General features: G+C 43.6%; 1 protein-coding gene across 1 annotated transcript in view; it reads left to right on the top strand.

The window, feature by feature from the left end:
* The window catches only part of cdh13 (cadherin 13, H-cadherin (heart)), a 164,800-nt gene that overhangs the window by 97,907 nt on the left and 49,458 nt on the right, over positions 1 to 17,435 (top strand). Inside the window, exon 6 of the mRNA XM_072466783.1 lies at positions 2,454 to 2,596. Within this exon, the coding sequence (XP_072322884.1) occupies positions 2,454 to 2,596 (143 nt within the window). The remainder of the gene's footprint in view (positions 1 to 2,453; positions 2,597 to 17,435) is intronic.

Below are 17,435 nucleotides of genomic sequence, written 5' to 3'. Positions count from 1 at the left end.
TTTGAGCTTTCAAAGTTTGTCATTGTAAAATAACAGAGATGACTATTCATATAACCACTGAAGCACATTCCTTGTTTTTTCAGCTCTGCTCCTTTTTTTTGTAAAATGAAGTAGCAAACTATTAAATGTTGTTTTTGTGTGGCTGGAGATGTGCCAAGAGCCTTTTGGCCCATTATGTGTTTTTAGTCACATGATGCACACAGCTTTAAGGCATGCACAGAACCCTTAAATCACACCAGTGACAGCTCTAATTTATCAAACACAGCTTGACAAGAACTGCCACATATTGACATTCCAGTAATGCACTGTGTACTGCTGAATGAACTGGTATGGAGAATTGGCAACAGGAAATAGTTTTTCTCATTCTGTATACATTAAAGAATATAATAAGTTTATGGTAACTATGCAGCAATTGGTTTATTAATCCCAACTTCATCCCTTCAAAAGAAATCTTACTGAGACCGAATATCCTATCAGAAATTGTAATTCAGGAGGTGCTGAGCAATATTTTTTCCATATCTTTTTTCCGTCTCCTGATGATCTTAAATTCTAAATATTTACCTGAAGACTGGCATAACAGCAATGCCAAAGCACCTTTGCAATATTGGCTGCAACTCCCATGTCTGTTTTTGACGCGATTGTATATCGAAACAGGTTGGTCCATTTATGATCAGTGAAGGTGCTCTTAACCCTTGATGTGCCATGGTATGAAAGAAATATGTGTTCGTATAACACTATTGACCGCAGGATTTCTAAAAGCATTTTTCACATAATAAACTATTACCTATGGTATTGAAGGTGGATGGGAGGCAAAATCTTTGCCTGTTTGTTAGTTTGTTTGTAAACATTGTATTAGTTTTTGGCAAGGACGTCGATTTGGTTCCTAAAGTTTTACAAAGGACCTGTTAGCATTGGGAGGTGGGGAGGGCAGCACGGTGGCGCAGTGGTTAGCATTGCTGCCACATGGCGCTGAGGTCCCAGGTTCGATCCCGGCTCCGGGTCACTGTCCGTGTGGAGTTTGCACATTCTCCCCGTGTTTGCGTGGGTTTCGCCCCCACAACCCAAAGATGTGCAGGCTAGGTAGATTGGCCACACTAAATTGTCCCTTAAGTTGGCAAAAAAATTGAATTTGCTGCTCTAAAAAAAATTGCTAAGCATTGGGAGGTGGGTCAAATTGACTTTTTTTTTACAATCTGGTGGATTGTTTTATCTAGAATGATGTTGATTTGGAATGTTGTGACTTGTCTCAGCTGTTGTGGTGGAATTTGTCAGCGCTGTCAAAATTATGAGCAGAAATTTCAGAGCAGGTTGTTGGATGAGGATTGACATGAAGCCACTTGAGTGAGATAGAAGCTCTTAATAGAAAGATTTCTCTTATTTTCAGCTTTGCAGTTTCATAGCATCAAGCAGGCAGGGCAACACCGCAAGGAAGAGCTGGGCAATTGTATCAATGTTGGGTTGACACAGTGTGGCGGAGGTAAGCATTCAACTGAGTTGCCCTCTTCAATTGTTTGGACATTGTTGTAAAAATAGCCAATACACACTCAGCAAGGTCCCAAAAACAACAATGAGACCATGACCAGATAATCTGTTTGTGATGGCCGACGCAGTGGCCAGGGAGAATGTCCCTGCTCTCTGTATCTTCAATGCTCATCTGCAGGACAATATTGCTTTAGAAAACTAGATTAATATCTACTTAACTGAAAATATGAGAACAATAAGGGCACTTTTATTGAGCTATTTCTTGAATTCCATAACCTTGATAAATCTGTTTATAATTGTCAACGGGATATTAGAAGCTGCCAACTGTTATATTAACAGTCAAGTGGTTTGGTTCTATGTATTTACATGATTTAAAAACAACAAAAACTGACCTTTACTTTTGAAAGAATGCATCTTAGAAGTTGTTCTACTGCACAGACCTTCATGATCATGTTGTGTGAGGGAGCCTGAATGCAAACCAAGTTACCCAATGACACAATCAAGATCACAAATTACTGTACAGTGCTCTGTAGTAATTCTAGTGCATACCAATAGCATACTCTTCACTTGGATACATCATTGTCGATTTGCAGTTGTCGCAACTCTCGTGGCAAAAGAGCTCAGTTACGGTTGGATGAAAGTTTCTGGACACAAAATTTACAGACTTGACTGTTAGCTGATTTCTGTTTCTGTTCACTGTTTTTTTAAATGAGTTTCAAGTTCAAATGTAATTACTTTGGGTTTGGAAGTAGCTAAAAGGTTATACATATGGTTTAACATGCATTGCATAGTTCAGATAATCCTGGACATTAATAGCACAGAAATTAGTAGAGATAAGAAAGTTGGCGGAGGACACTTGGAAACTCACAAGGGAAATTTCAACCATTGTCACTTAACCCATTTAATGCATATCTCTGACTTTTTAAAAATGGATCTGCGAGATAATAGCATTGATGTATTGCCTTTTGCAGGTTTGCGCAGTTTCAGGATCCTGCTGGCTGGCTGACTATCAATCCTGCAGATGGCACAGTTACAACCAGAGCATCCCTGGATCGAGAATCTCCTTACGTCCACGACAGTCAATACACAGCCTTATTTCTTGCAACTGATAACGGTATGTTTAAAAAGAAGCCTAACTAAATACTGTTACTTTTTTGAGCACTTGGGGCATATACCAGTGTTGGTAGTCATCCAATACCAGTTCCAGTTGTGAAACAAATGTATAGCATTGTGAGAATGCACAGCATGCATACAGAACCTTAAATATAAACCATCCCTTTTCATGCATCTGATGCTTCCCTCTGTTATGATGCTTCCATTGTGTACTTAATAATGTCTTCCCGACGAGTGCACAACAGGAAACCTATGCAAACTGGTATTATGCACTACACACCAAAGCCTTCTTTATTCTGTAACACTTCTTGAATTTTTCCAAGAAAAACGTGCTGAGTGCACTGGCGACAGGCAAGGCTGTTATCTCTGACTACACACTCGTCATACGGCTGAAGCCAAGTGCTCCAAAACTAGTCAAATGCCTAGCCAGGCTGTTCCAGTACAGCTTCAACATGGCATCCACCTGACCCAGTAGCAAATTGCCGAAGTATATCCTGTTGACTGGGACCCTTGCTCCTGTTAATTGATAGACACAGCACCTTTAACGTTTACTCAAGTCACTTCTTTATTAAACACAATATAAAAATCCCAATGCTTCTCACTAGAAGAGAGATTCCGTCATATACTGTATCAAAAGCACACAAATGATTCTATTTTCCTGTACTACCACAATAAGTTCATAAGCATAGCTTTGACTGTTAATACTTATCTAATAACTTTTAGTGGACCTGTAGAGACGTCACCACACAATCAATCGCATTGGCCAGGCACAAGCTGGATGCTTGAGGTTTTCTCCTGCAATTGTTCTTCCTCAAGGTTTTGCGTACATACTGTCGTGTTGGGTGTTGTGATGTACAAACGATCCAACACGGCTGGAGATGGTGTAACTCAATTTTATTAACTACTCAACTGTAACAGCACACTGCTAACTTGGGTACGTGCATTACCAGCTAATCTGTGAACCCAGTCCTATTACTATCTGGGTGAGGCACTCAGTACATGGTGAATGTCTGAGTGGCAGGCTCTGAGCTCGGTGCTCTGAGCTGGCTGCTGCTGGAATGAGCGGGAACTGTAGTGGCCCCTGTTTTTATAGTGCGTGTGCTCTCACTGGTGATTGGCTGCGATGTGTGTGTGTTGGTTGCTCCTACTGCATGTCCATCAGTGTGTGTTTGATTGCACCATGATATGCTGATCTAAATATCATGACACATACATTGGTCCGAATCGCATCCATATTTATATATTTCTTGGGATTGTGTGCCCAACCGCCTATGTGCATTCCATCGGCCAGGCCACAGCAGGTGCTAATGTTTATGGCCGCTATATTTCCCACCCGCTGATCTCTCATCCTTCCTCTTCCCGGGTGATCATTCCCAGAGCTGTTTTCATCACGGCACGATGGCACAGTGGATAGCACTGTTGCCTCAAAGCTCCATGGTCCCTGGTTCAATTCCGGCCTCGGGTGACTGTCTGTGTGGAGTTTACACGTTCTCCCCCTGTCTGTGTGGGTTTCCTCTGGGAACTCCGGTTTCCTCCCACAGTCCAAAAATGTGCAGATTAGGTGGCGTGGCCATGCTAAATTGCTCCTCAGTGTCCATAAGACCTAATGATGTGGAGATGCCGGCGTTGGACTGGGGTGAGCACAGTACAAAGTCTTACAACACCAGGTTAAAGTCCAACAGGTTTGTTTCGATGTCACTAGCTTTCGGAGCGCTGCTCCTTCCTCAGTTTCACCTGAGGAAGGAGCAACGCTCCGAAAGCTAGTGACATCGAAACAAACCTGTTGGACTTTAACCTGGTGTTGTAAGACTTTGTACATAAGACCTAAGACATAGGAGCAGAATTAGGCCACTCGGCCCATCGAGTCTGCTCTGCCATTCAATCATGGCTGATATTTTCTCATCCTCATTCTTCTGCCTTCACCCCATAACTCCTGATCTCATTATTAATCAAGAACCTATCTATCTCTGCCTTAAAGACACTCAGTGAATTGGCCTCCACAGCCTTCTGTGGCAAAGAGTTCCACAGATTCACCAATCACATGCTGAAGAAATTCCTCCTCATCTCTGTTTTAAAGGATCGTCCCTTTAATCTGAGATAGTATCCTCTGGTTCTAGTTTTTCCCACAAGTGGAAACATCCTCACCACGTTCGCTCTATCCACGCCTCGCAGTATCCTGTAAGTTTCAATAAGATGCCCCCTCATCCTTCTAAACTCCAACGCGGAGGGGTTCAAAAGTTTAGGTGGGGTTACTGGGTTACAAGGATAGGGTGGAGACGTGGGATTAATGAGGGTGCTTTTTCCAGGGCCGGTGCAGCCTTGATGGGCCGAACAGCCTCCTGCTGCACTGTAGATTCTATTGTCTCTTGCTTCTGGCACCTTTTGTCGATAACAATCGATCTCGCAGTCGGGGGAGAGCATCTGCTCTCCTGTTTCCTGTTTCAGAATCTACACTCTCAGCTCTTAATGTCTCTTTTTGTTTCTTCAGTGTCTCTGTGACTTGGCCACATTTCCCAGCAGACTTAATGTCACTTTTACTTGGCCATATTTCCCAGCAGGCTTTGGGCCAGGGCCACAATCCTGACCACAAAAACGGAGGACAAATCCAAGTTAACCGATCACTACTCCATCAGTCTATCCTTAGTCGCATCAGGAAAAAAATGGGCCATGTCAACGACATTGTCATCAAGCAGCCCCTATTCCTCAAAAGCCTGTTCACTGGTGCTCAGTTTGGGTTCTGCCAAGACCATTCAGCGCCAGACTTGTTTGCAGCCTTGCTCCAAGCACGGACAAAAGAGTTGTATTAAAGAGATGAGATGAGAATGATTTGCGCATGACATCAAGGCAGCATTTGATCGAGTGTGGCATCAAGTGCAGTTATTCAGTTCTTCAGGAATTCCTCAGTGTAGTCCCCTAGGTCCACCCATCTTTAGCTGCTTTTTAAATGACCTTTCACTCCATCATAAGGTCAGAAGTGGAGGTGTGCATTGTTAATTGCTGTGTTCAGTTCTTCAGATACCTTGACAAGACATGGACAACATTCAGAATTGTGCTAATAAATGGCAAGGAATATTTGGGTCAGATAAAAGCAGTGCCCATATTCAAAAAGGAGAAAATCAATGGTATTCACATCGTCGGATACCAGATCATCTTGGTGGGTGTGGGGGTGGGGTGGTGGGTCAGGCAAGGTACCCATGGAATCCCTATATTGCAGAAGGAGACCATTCAGCCTGTAGAATCTGCATGGACCCTCGAAAACGGCACTCTATTAGGTCCACTCCTCCGCCCTATCCATGTAGCCCTACGTATTGACCATGGTCAATCCACCTAACCTGCACATCTTTGGACTGTGGGTGAAAACGGAATGCCCAGAGGAATCCCACGCAGACACAGGGCGAACGAACAAACTTCACACAGTCAGTCACCCAAGGCCGGAATTGAACCTGAGTCCATAGAGCTGTGAGGCAGCAGTGCTAACCACTGTGCCACCGTGCCACCTTACCCAACAAGCCTGTTCTTGCATAACTTAAAAAACAGTGCACAACATTAGATATGATTACAAGATTGGACAACATTTGCTAAATGAATGAAATGAAAATCGCTTATTGTCACAAGTAAGCTTCAAATGAAGTTACTGTGAAAAGCCCCTAGTCGCCACATTCCGGCGCCTGTTCAGGGAGGCTGTTACGGGAATTGAACCGTGCTGCTGGCCTGCCTTGGTCTGCTTTCAAAGCCAGCGATTTAGCCCTGTGCTAAACAGCCCCTAAATAAGCCTCAGTATGCTCAGAGGTACGCTGAAAACCAATTTAAGATTGTCAATCACAATCACAGTGTGATGCATTTGCATGTACTTGAAGCTATGTATGTTAATACACAGGGCCGTGTACTTTTCAGACAAGAAAGATCATGTACACACATTGTACCTGTTTCAGCTAAACAAAATAAGTGAAAAGTTCATTCCTCAGGGAAATCAGAGTCAAGTTGCCTGGTTTAAATATCAAACAATGCTTGGCAGTTAACTACCAGTCACCACAACTGGTGCATTCTCCATGACAATGTGTCTACTCATCAGAGTCCACTTGCCAATTAATCAAAACTCTCTTTCCTTACTGTATAAATTTGTTGATTTCCCTTGTATTATATTCTTGCAAATGACCTGATGAGAGTAGGACAAAAAGCTTCCACAAAAAAAGATCTCTTTTTCAGCAATAACCACAGAGACATGGTTGATTCTTCAGGCGAGATGGGAGGGGATAAAGGAGGAGGAGGCAATGCATTATTGGTTAAAGAATCAGTGAAAGAGAAATGATATCTTGGAGGGAGCATTGAATGACTCTTTGTGGGTAGAGCTTTGGAATAAAAAAGGAACAGCCACATTGCTAGGTGTTTATTATAGACCCTGAGATAGTCAGCGGGAAAAGGAACAAATATGTCCCCAATTGGCGGATTATTGTAAAACAAGTAGTAATACGGTAATTATATTCGGTGATTTCAACATTCTCAACATTAATTGGTATAGTCATAGTATTAAGGGCTTATATGCAATGGATTTCTTAATGTATTCAGGAGAACTTTTTAGGTCAATGTGTAAAGGGTCAAACAAGGGACGGCGCAGTACTGGACCTTATTCTGGGAATGAAGCTGGATGGGGAGGTGGTGGGGAGTGGGGGGAGCATTTTAGTGATAGCGATCACAACATCGAGCAATTTAAGCTTGTTATGGACAAAAAAATAGATAAGTTGCAAAAAAAACGTTTTGGATTGGGGGATATTGGATTTTAGTAAAATAAGGCAGGATCTGACCAAGGTAGACTGGGAAGAGTTAGTTGTGGGGAAATCTACAGAAGAGTAGTGGAGGGGCATTTGAAAAGGAAATGGGGAGGGTATAGGCCCAACATGTTCCCAGTGGGGGCTCGGACCGATACAGCACGCTCCTTATTTTCACGCCTTATTTTCCTACCTATCTTTGTGTCATCATCAAATTTAGCAACCATATATTCATAGAATAGAATCCCCACTGTGCAGAAGGAGGCCATCCAGCTCATCGAGTCTGCACCAGCCCTTGAAAAGGGCACCCTACTTAAGCTCACACCTCCACCCTATCCCCGCAGCCCAGTAAACCCCACCTAACCTTTTGGACACGAAGGGACAATTTATCACGGCCAATCTACCTAACCTGCAAATCTTTGGACTGTGGGAGGAAACTCGAAGCACCTGGAGGAAACCGACTCAGACACGGGGAGAACGTGCACACTCCACACAGGCTGTTACCCAAGGCCGGAATTGAAACCAGGTCCCTGGGCTGAGAGGCAGCAGCACTAACCACTGTGCCACCATGCCGCCCTAAGATCCCATCATCCAAGTTAGTGATAGAGATAAATAGCTGAAGGCCCAGCACTGATCTATGTGGCAGTCCAGTCATTAAATCTTGCGAATCGAAAATAATCTAGCATGGCCACTCTCTATTTCCTGTTAGCAAACCAATGAGCTCTTATTTTGTGTAGTAACCTTTGATGTGGCACTTTGTCAAATTGTAATGTCCCAGATTTCAGGGTTTGGGTAATAAGTGAGGCAATGGTAATGTCACTGGGCAAACAGTCTGGAGGCGCAAGCCAATGCTGTGAGGACACAGGTTTCAAATCCCTCCCTTTGCAGCTCGTGGAACTGAAATGCAATTAAGAAATCTGGAATTAAAAACTCTCAACTTCGTAATGGTGACCATAAACCATTATTAATTGTTCTGAAGACCCTTCTGTTTCACCAATGTCCAGAAGAGAAGGAAATCTGCCATCCTTACCTGGTCTGGCCGAGATGGGACTCCAGACCCATAGTAATGTGCTTAACTCTTAACTGCCCTTTGAAATGGCCCAGTAAGCAACACAGTTGTATCAAATGCTACAAAGGCTAAAAGAAAGGACACTTGAAGGACAATCCAGCACCAACATAGGCCTCAGGAATGACAATGACACAACATTGTTAACCCTGCATAATCCTCCATGGCAACATCTGCAGCCTGTGCCAAAGTTGGGAGAGCTGTCCCACAGACTGGTCATGCAACAATGTTGTCATACTCATAGAATCATACCTGAGAGACAAGGTTCCAGACACCACCGTATGCCATGGGGCTGAAAACAATCGATGCCCTAGAGGAGTATGGAAAGTGCAGGGGGATACTCAAACAAAAATAAATAAATCTGGAGAGCAAAGAGGGGGCATGAAAAAGCACTGGCGGGCAAAATAAAGGGAAATCCCAAGGTTTTTTGTTACTATATTAAGGGCATGAGGGTAAGCAGAGAAAGAATAACCAGGGTAATAGCTGCTGAAAACTTCCTAATGTTCTTCTTTAAGGAGGAATTTCATTCAGAATAATGTTCATACAATGTGTTGCATGTGGATAACATACTGAAAAATAAGATTTGTTTGGAATAGGGTAAAGTTACGTGCACCCGACAAACCTGTCTCTTACTAATAGGTAATAGCTGTACCTACCTGACTTTGCCCTGTGGATATGTACCATTTCCTGTTTAGCCAAATTACACTCTTCATTTCAATTGCTTTTCCCCAAAATCCTGTCCCACAAATCTATTACTCTACTTACAAACTTCTTACTACCAGCATCCTAATATTCAAATTGCATCACTGGATATTTGGGCCTTTTTCAAAAGTAAACGATGTGACCGCATCAATTTATAAAAGTACTGCTCACAGATTAGAATACATTTTCTATATACTTAAGGGATTGCATGTAGACAAGCGGAAGGAAATATTCATTGGTTTTGTCACTGCCATTATAATTTTTAAACTTCTATTAAGTTACTCATAATCTCCTGATCACCAAAGAATAGCAGCCTTGTTTCTTGACCTTGTCCTTTATACAAATTCAAGATATCAGAAATCATAATTACTGCTTTGCCTCTGAACCCGCACACTTGAATCACTTGTAAATATGCAGAATTTGGCAATTAGAATGTTTCATTCTATTCCGTTCTGTTATGGTCAAATATGGAATCAGCTGGCAATCCACCTGCAGCATAAATGCCAACTAACTGTCTTATTGAACAAAGTGTAGAACTAGTAATAGCTTTTTGCTATGTGTGTGGTTTCCATGGAGATACCCAAACTAAAATTTCATAATGTTAGAATCACCGAGAACCTGCAACCTTTTGCGTCTTTGTGAAAGTACATATCATAAATTTTCCAATTCCAAAATGGATGATGCACTTGTTGACTGAAATGTAAGAATTGGTTATGAATTCAGTATAAATATCGCTGACAAAATGAATATAACTGAACTGTATAAATACGTTAAAGATTGGCAGACTTTCTAAAATAGAGTTGAAAAGATCATGTTTTAATCCTCTGGTACCTTGAAGCACTTTACATTAATACCAAGTAAATATCTTTGATTTAGTGTGCTATTGAACACTTTGTGTGGACCAACATAGACTGCGAGAGATTGAGTACAAATCGAAAATGCATTGTACTTTCAACAGCAGTCACGCTGTATGTGGCCATTACAAATGAAAGGACTGGATTAAGAAAAAGAATCGCAGGAAAATCTTCTTTAGGTATCATGCCCTAACATTCTTTGGAAAAGATCCTTCAACGGTTATTTAAATCAAATTGATTCCTTTCCATTTCTTCCCAAACCATTGAACCTTCTTGCTCCTTGTTGTCGCTTAGATCCTTGTCTTAGGCAGCCCCTCAGGACCGAAGATGATTCCAGTTCAATGGGCTCTGAAATGGCTGAAAATGCCAATGAGCGCTCTGCAGATTCTGCTGCATGTGGGCCAGGTGGTGTTTGAAAGGTTGGGTAGATGGGTTGTTTAGAGGTTTGTGCGAAACCTCTGCATGTCCCCAGTGTAAATTTTCAAAATGATTGGTGCCCTCCCAACCAAACCTTCTCTCTTTTGGTCGGCCACATGGGTCCCCATGCATTGCTAACATCCCAAAAGTGTTTCCACTGATCTCCTGGGAGTCTCCTGCTGTGACCGAGCTCCAAGTAGAGCAATTTCGTTGAATGTCTGGTGTCAAACAAACGACATGTCCCACCCAGCAGAGCTGGTTTGGAGCGATTATCACCCAGTTGCTGAGCATGTTAGCTTGGGAGAGGATGCTACTGCGGTTGGGGTGTCTTTCTTACCACTAGATTTGAAGGATCCTGCGAAGGGACCACTGGTGGTACTTCTGCAGTGTTTTAAAGTGCCTGCTGTAGGTTGTTGAAGGCTCTGAAGCAGATACGAGCATGGGGATCACTACTGCCCAGTAAGCCGTGACCTTAGTCTCAGGTTTCAGATCTTGGTTCTCAAAAGCTGTTTTCCTCAGTTGACCTAAGATGGAGTTGGCACAGTGGAGGCAATGAAATTTGAGGACAATGGGAAGTCCCCAAAGTATGATAAATGGTCTACATTTTCCAGGATCTCACTGTTGATCTTAATTGACCTGGGGAACATATTTTGTACTGGGAATTGGCTGGAAGGTCTTAGTTTTCTAGGTGTTTAGTGAAAGGCCTATTTTCTCGTATTCTTCAGAGGAGTCAACAATGATCTGGAGTTCAGTTTCTGAGTGAGCATACACACAAGCATCTTCAGCATATCTTTAACATTTCATTTACGGGATGTGGGCATTGGTGGCTCATTCAGCATTTATTGCCCATTCCTAGTTGCCCTTAAGAAGGTGGTGACAAGCCGTCTTCTTGAACCACTGTAGTTCTTGAGGTCCAGGTACACTGCTGTTAGGGAGGATATTCCAGGATTTTGACCCAGCTACACTGAAGGAACAGTGATATATTTCCAAGGCAGGGTGGTGAGTGAATTGGAGGGGAACCTGTAGATGATGATGTTACCTCTGCTGCTCTTTTCATTCTAGATGGTTGTTTGTGGGTTTGGAAGGTGCTGTATAAGGACGCTTGGTGAGTTCCTGCAGCGCATCTTGTAGATGGTACACATGGCTGCCGCTGTTATCGGTGATGGAGGGAGTGAATGTTTGTGGAAGGGGTAGCAATTAAGTGGACTACTTTGTCCTGGATGGTGTCGAGCTTCTTGAATGTTGTTGAAGTTGTATTCATCTAGGCAAGTGGATAGTATTCCATTACACTCCTAATTTGTGCATTGTGGACAGGTTTTGGGGATTCAGGAGTTACTCACTGCAGGATTCCCAGCCTTTGACCTGCTTTAATAGTCCCAGTATTTTTTATAGCTAATCCAGTTCAGTTCAGTTTTGATCAATGGTAATCATCAGGATGTTGATACTAAGTGATTCAGCGATTGTGACACCATTGAATATCAAGGGGCAATGGTTAGATCCTTTCTTGTTGGAGGTGGTCATTGCCTGGCACTTGTGTGGCACGAATGTTATTTATCACTTGTCAGCCCAAGCCTGGATGTTGTGCGAGACTTGTTGTACTTGGACATGGACTCTTGATTTACTTTTCATTTAATTCCAACTTCCTAACAGTTGACACAATACCCAGAGGAGCCCTGCAGTATTTCACAGAGCACTTGTCAATATTCAGTATGTTCTTCTGAATACTGTGTGACCTGGCCATTATGAGAGGATAGCTTCACCACCAGCAATATGCTGAATGACTGAGAAGCAGCTGTAACAGGGTGAGAACAGGCAACCTATCCTCGTTCCAGTCTGGCTGCTCATGAAGAGCTCAGCTGAGCATGATACCAGCGAATACACTCCCAATTCCCCATTCGCCAACAGCCCTGTACTTTGCTTTCACTGTGTCACTTCCCATCACTTGGCCACCACAATATAAACATTTTAAATTGAATTTGTAAATTAAACCATTCCATATTGCATGCAGTGGTTAACTAATCAAATTTGTGCCTTCCCTTAGTATCTTTCTTCCTTGTGTTTTTTCCTACCCCCATGCCCTGAAGCAATACTGCCACAATTGCTGTAGTTTGCCAAGAGACTGCAGATGGACTTGAAGGATGCCTGTAAGAAACCTTGGAGCCAGAAGGCACAGCTGTGGACTGCACAATCTTGCACGGGGTGACAGGGTCTGGTTAGCTAACGGACGTAAGCAAAGGCATTGTCTAAGTGACAATGGTGGGAGGACAAATTATGTCTTCTTAGAGTGGACAGCAGGCAAAAATACTCCATTGGGTCCACTGCATTTCCCCTGGGTGGTACTTCAATAATCCTAGTGATGTGTGGGATGACGGATTGCTGTACATTTTATGAATCCCTGCAAGCCACTTTGAATACCGGCAGCAGAAGTATCTCCCACGCCATTTTTCAGACTACTGGTGAAAGTTGCTTCTGCAGTAATTGAAGCTGAGATGTCAGCTAGCCAGACACTGCATCATGCTTGGGTTCATAAGTGTGCAGATAGAGTTGGCCACTATTTCCATGATGGCAAATGATGGGCTCCTAGATCTGCGCAAAACCCTGTTCCAAATTGGTGGCAGACTCTTCCTTGCTTCCAGACTTTTACAATAGACGTTCTGACCACCTTTCAAATGCACCAAGCATTTAGTTAGAACATAGAACAGGACAGCATAGTACAGCCTTCAGCCCATGATGTTGTGCTGACCACTTATCCTAATCTAAAATCAACCTAACCTACACCCCTTAAATTTACTGCTGTCCAAGAGTCGATTAAATGTCCATAATGACTCTGACTCCACCACCTCTGCTGGCAGTGCATTCCACGTACCCACCACTCTCTGTGTAAAGAACCGACCTCTGACATCTCCCTTATACCTTCCTCCAATCACCTTAAAATTATGTCCCCTCGTGACAGCCATTTCCGCCCTGCGGAAAGGTCTCTGGCTATCCACTCTATCCATGCCTCTCATCACCTTGCACACCTCTATCAAGTCACCTCTCTTCCTTCTTCGCTCCAGTGAGAAAAGCCCTAGCTCACTCAACCTTTCTTGATAAGACATGCCCTCCACTCCAGGCAGCATCCTGACAAATCTCCTTTGCATGTTCTCCAAAGCATCCACATCCTTCCTATAATGAGGCAACCAGAAATGAACAGAATATTCCAAGTATGGTAAGTTGCATGTGCCCATCCTGTTTTTTCAATAGACTGCCCCCTCAAGTGACCATTGTAGCACAACTTGCATAAAATCTGGTGCTGGAGACTCTAGCCAATCAATAGTACAATTATTGCTGGGTGCACACTACAATCATGTCAAACAGCAGGCAGGGTCACATGCTGACTGCTGCAGTCAACAGACATAGATTCAACACGTTTCATAATCCCCAGGCCTCGTGTTGGAGATGATTGAATTTAGCTCCCTTTGAATTTACAACTTACATGTTTGTTTTCAATCTTTTTTTTAATGTTCCCTTAACCTCCCTTTACAATGATTTTGACTCTTGTGCCTTCTTTCTAATTCCCCAAAATGTCTCTTGAGTTTCTCAATTTTTTGTCTCCTTAGCTATTATTATCTTCATGTCTCACATCTACTCTTTCCTCTATGCTGTGTTAATGTTTCCGGTTCCAGAACTCACAGAAGGTAAATATCTAGTCCCAAGTGGTATTCTGTTGCTGCTCCTTGCCATCTATGGAATAAGACTCGAGTTTGCAAGATATGTATCTGCTGTCGGCGATTCATGATGACAGTCCTTCTGCAATTTGCTCCATCATTTTGGGCCGGAAGGAAAGATGGAAATTATTTAACCATTTGCAACGTTGCACTCAACTATTCATTTACTTTGTAACCTTGCTTACAACCCTTCTAGAATTGTGTTTAAATAAATGTTGATGGAATTCTGTCCCTGCCGTTATTTGTTAATTGATATAAATGCCATTATGCAAAAGTGAGAAATATGAGAATGACTAGAGCGAGGGTAGGACCGATCAAGGACAGTAGCGGGAGATTGTGTATTGAGTCTGAAGAGATAGGAGAGGTCTTGAACGAGTACTTTTCTTCTGTATTTACAAATGAGAGGGGCGATATTGTTGGAGAGGACAGTGTGAAACAGATTGGTAAGCTCGAGGAAATACTTGTTAGGAAGGAAGATGTGTTGGGCATTTTGAAAAACTTGAGGATAGACAAGTCCCCCGGGCCTGACGGGATATATCCAAGGATTCTATGGGAAGCAAGAGATGAAATTGCAGAGCCGTTGGCAATGATCTTTTCATCCTCACTGTCAACAGGGGTGGTACCAGGGGATTGGAGAGTGGCGAATGTCGTGCCCCTGTTCAAAAAAGGGACTAGGGATAACCCTGGGAATTACAGGCCAGTTAGTCTTACTTCGGTGGTAGGCAAAGTCATGGAAAGGGTACTGAAGGATAGGATTTCTGAGCATCTGGAAAGACACTGCTTGATTAGGGATAGTCAGCACGGATTTGTGAGGGGTAGGTCTTGCCTTACAAGTCTTATTGAATTCTTTGAGGAGGTGACCAAGCATGTGGATGAAGGTAAAGCAGTGGATGTAGTGTACATGGATTTTAGTAAGGCATTTGATAAGGTTCCCCATGGTAGGCTTATGCAGAAAGTAAAGAGGCCTGGGATAGTGGGAAATTTGGCCAGTTGGATAACGAACTGGCTAACCGATAGAAGTCAGAGAGTGGTGGTGGATGGCAAATATTCAGCCAGAATCCCAGTTACCAGTGGCGTACCGCAGGGATCAGTTCTGGGTCCCCTGCTGTTTGTGATTTTCACTAATGACTTGGATGAGGGAGTTGAAGGGTGGGTCAGTAAATTTGCAGATGATACGAAGATTGGTGGAGTTGTGGATAGTAAGGAGGGCTGTTGTCAGCTGCAAAGAAACATAGATAGGATGCAGAGCTGGGCTGAGAAGTGGCAGATGGAGTTTAACCCTGAAAAGTGTGAGGTTGTCCATTTTGGAAGGACAAATATGAATGCGGAATACAGGGTTAATGGTAGAGTTCTTGGCAATGTGGAGGAGCAGAGAGATCTTGGGGTCTATGTTCATACATCTTTGAAAGTTGCCACTCAAGTGGATAGAGCTGTGAAGAAGGCCTATGGTGTGCTCGCGTTCATTAACAGAGGGATTGAATTTAAGAGCCGTGAGGTGATGATGCAGCTGTACAAAACTTTGGTAAGGCCACATTTGGAGTACTGTGTACAGTTCTGGTTGCCTCATTTTAGGAAGGATGTGGAAGCTTTGGAAAAGGTGCAAAGAAGATTTACCAGGATGTTACCTGGAATGGAGAGTAGGTCTTACGAGGAAAGGTTGAGGGTGCTAGGCCTTTTCTCATTAGAACGGAGAAGGATGAGGGGCGACTTGATAGAGGTTTATAAGATGATCAGAGGAATAGATGGAGTAGACAGTCAGAGACTTTTTCCCCGGGTGGAACAAACCATTACAAGGGGACATAAATTTAAGGTGAAAGGTGGAAGATATAGGATATAGGAGGGATATCAGAGGTAGGTTCTTTACCCAGAGAGTAGTGGGGGCATGGAATGCACTGCCTGTGGAAGTAGTTGAGTTGGAAACATTAGGGACCTTCAAGCAGCTATTGGATAGGTACATGGATTACGGTAAAATGATATAGTGTAGATTTAGTTGTTCTTAAGGGCAGCACAGTAGCATTGTGGATAGCACAATTGCTTCACAGCTCCAGGGTCCCAGGTTCGATTCCGGCTTGGGTCACTGTCTGTGCGGAGTCTGCACGTCCTCCCCGTGTGTGCGTGGGTTTCCTCCGGGTGCTCCGGTTTCCTCCCACAGTCCAAAGATGTGCAGGTTAGGTGAATTGGCCAATGATAAATTGCCCTTAATGTCCAAAATTGCCCTTGGTGTTGGGTGGAGGTGTTGAGTTTGGGTAGGGTGCTCTTTCCAAGAGCCGGTGCAGACTCAAAGAGCCAAATGGCCTCCTTCTGCACTGTAAATTTAATGATAATCTATGATTAATCTAGGACAAAGGTTCGGCACAACATCGTGGGTAGAAGGGCCTGTTCTGTGCTGTATTTTCTATGTTCTATGTTCTATGTTCCAAACAATTTATTTTATTTACATCGGACAACAAAACGGCCAGGAAAACTGAATTCTATTTGTCCTCAGCTATTTATAGAACGACAGCTATGATTTTTCCCAAAAAACCCTGCGTCAACAAGAAGAATATCCTGACCGTTTAAAAAATAAGACTTGTGTTAAACTGTGTCTTCCACGACACTCAGAAAAATCTCAAAAAGTTTGGAGAGTTGAAGTGCAGATTAGTCATTCTTGAATTGAATGGCTAGCCTCCCGTCTCATCTTCCCAATTTAATGAATTATGTGGAAGATTTAGGGAGCGATCGAATCCAGAAAAATAGAGTTCATTCTGGGCGGGTATTAAGGGCTCGTTCCCTGCGCTACAAACGGCGAGAATGACCCTGCTATCTAAAGGCACTTTTTTGGGGTGGGCGGAAGGTCAATTCCCCCCCCCCCCGAGGCCACATTCAGTCGCATTTCCTATACTGAAGAGCGTCTTGATGCAGGAGAAGATCGGTGCGCCATTCTTAAATAGAACCCGATCTTTCGCCCCACCCCCCTTCCCGATGTGACCTCCCCCAATGCCCCAACTCATCTATACGAGGGTCCTCAGGTTCCCAGGCTCTCACCCTGCACCCCACTTCAAACGGGCAGGGCACCCCCAGTATCGATCCCTGGGCAAAATGCCAACCTGACACCCTGGTAGTGCCCCTGTCAGCACCACTTGGGCATCCTGGTAGTGCCAGGCTGACACCTGGATGATACTGCCAGGGTTGCAGTGCCAAGGTTCTTAGGAGGCACCGGCAGTGCCTGGGGGCACCCTACCCAGTGGCCAATCACCCGGGAGCTTCCGATCACCTGGGAGACCCCCCCTCCCAAGTGCCATTCCACCTGGTCCCCATTTGTGGGGACAAGTACTGAATGGTGCTCGCC

This window comes from Scyliorhinus torazame, chromosome 10 (genome assembly GCF_047496885.1).
Source record: "Scyliorhinus torazame isolate Kashiwa2021f chromosome 10, sScyTor2.1, whole genome shotgun sequence".
In the NCBI taxonomy this organism is placed as follows: domain Eukaryota; kingdom Metazoa; phylum Chordata; class Chondrichthyes; order Carcharhiniformes; family Scyliorhinidae; genus Scyliorhinus; species Scyliorhinus torazame.
Note: the sequence above shows the minus strand (reverse complement) of the source record. Positions and strands in the feature narration are given on the sequence as shown.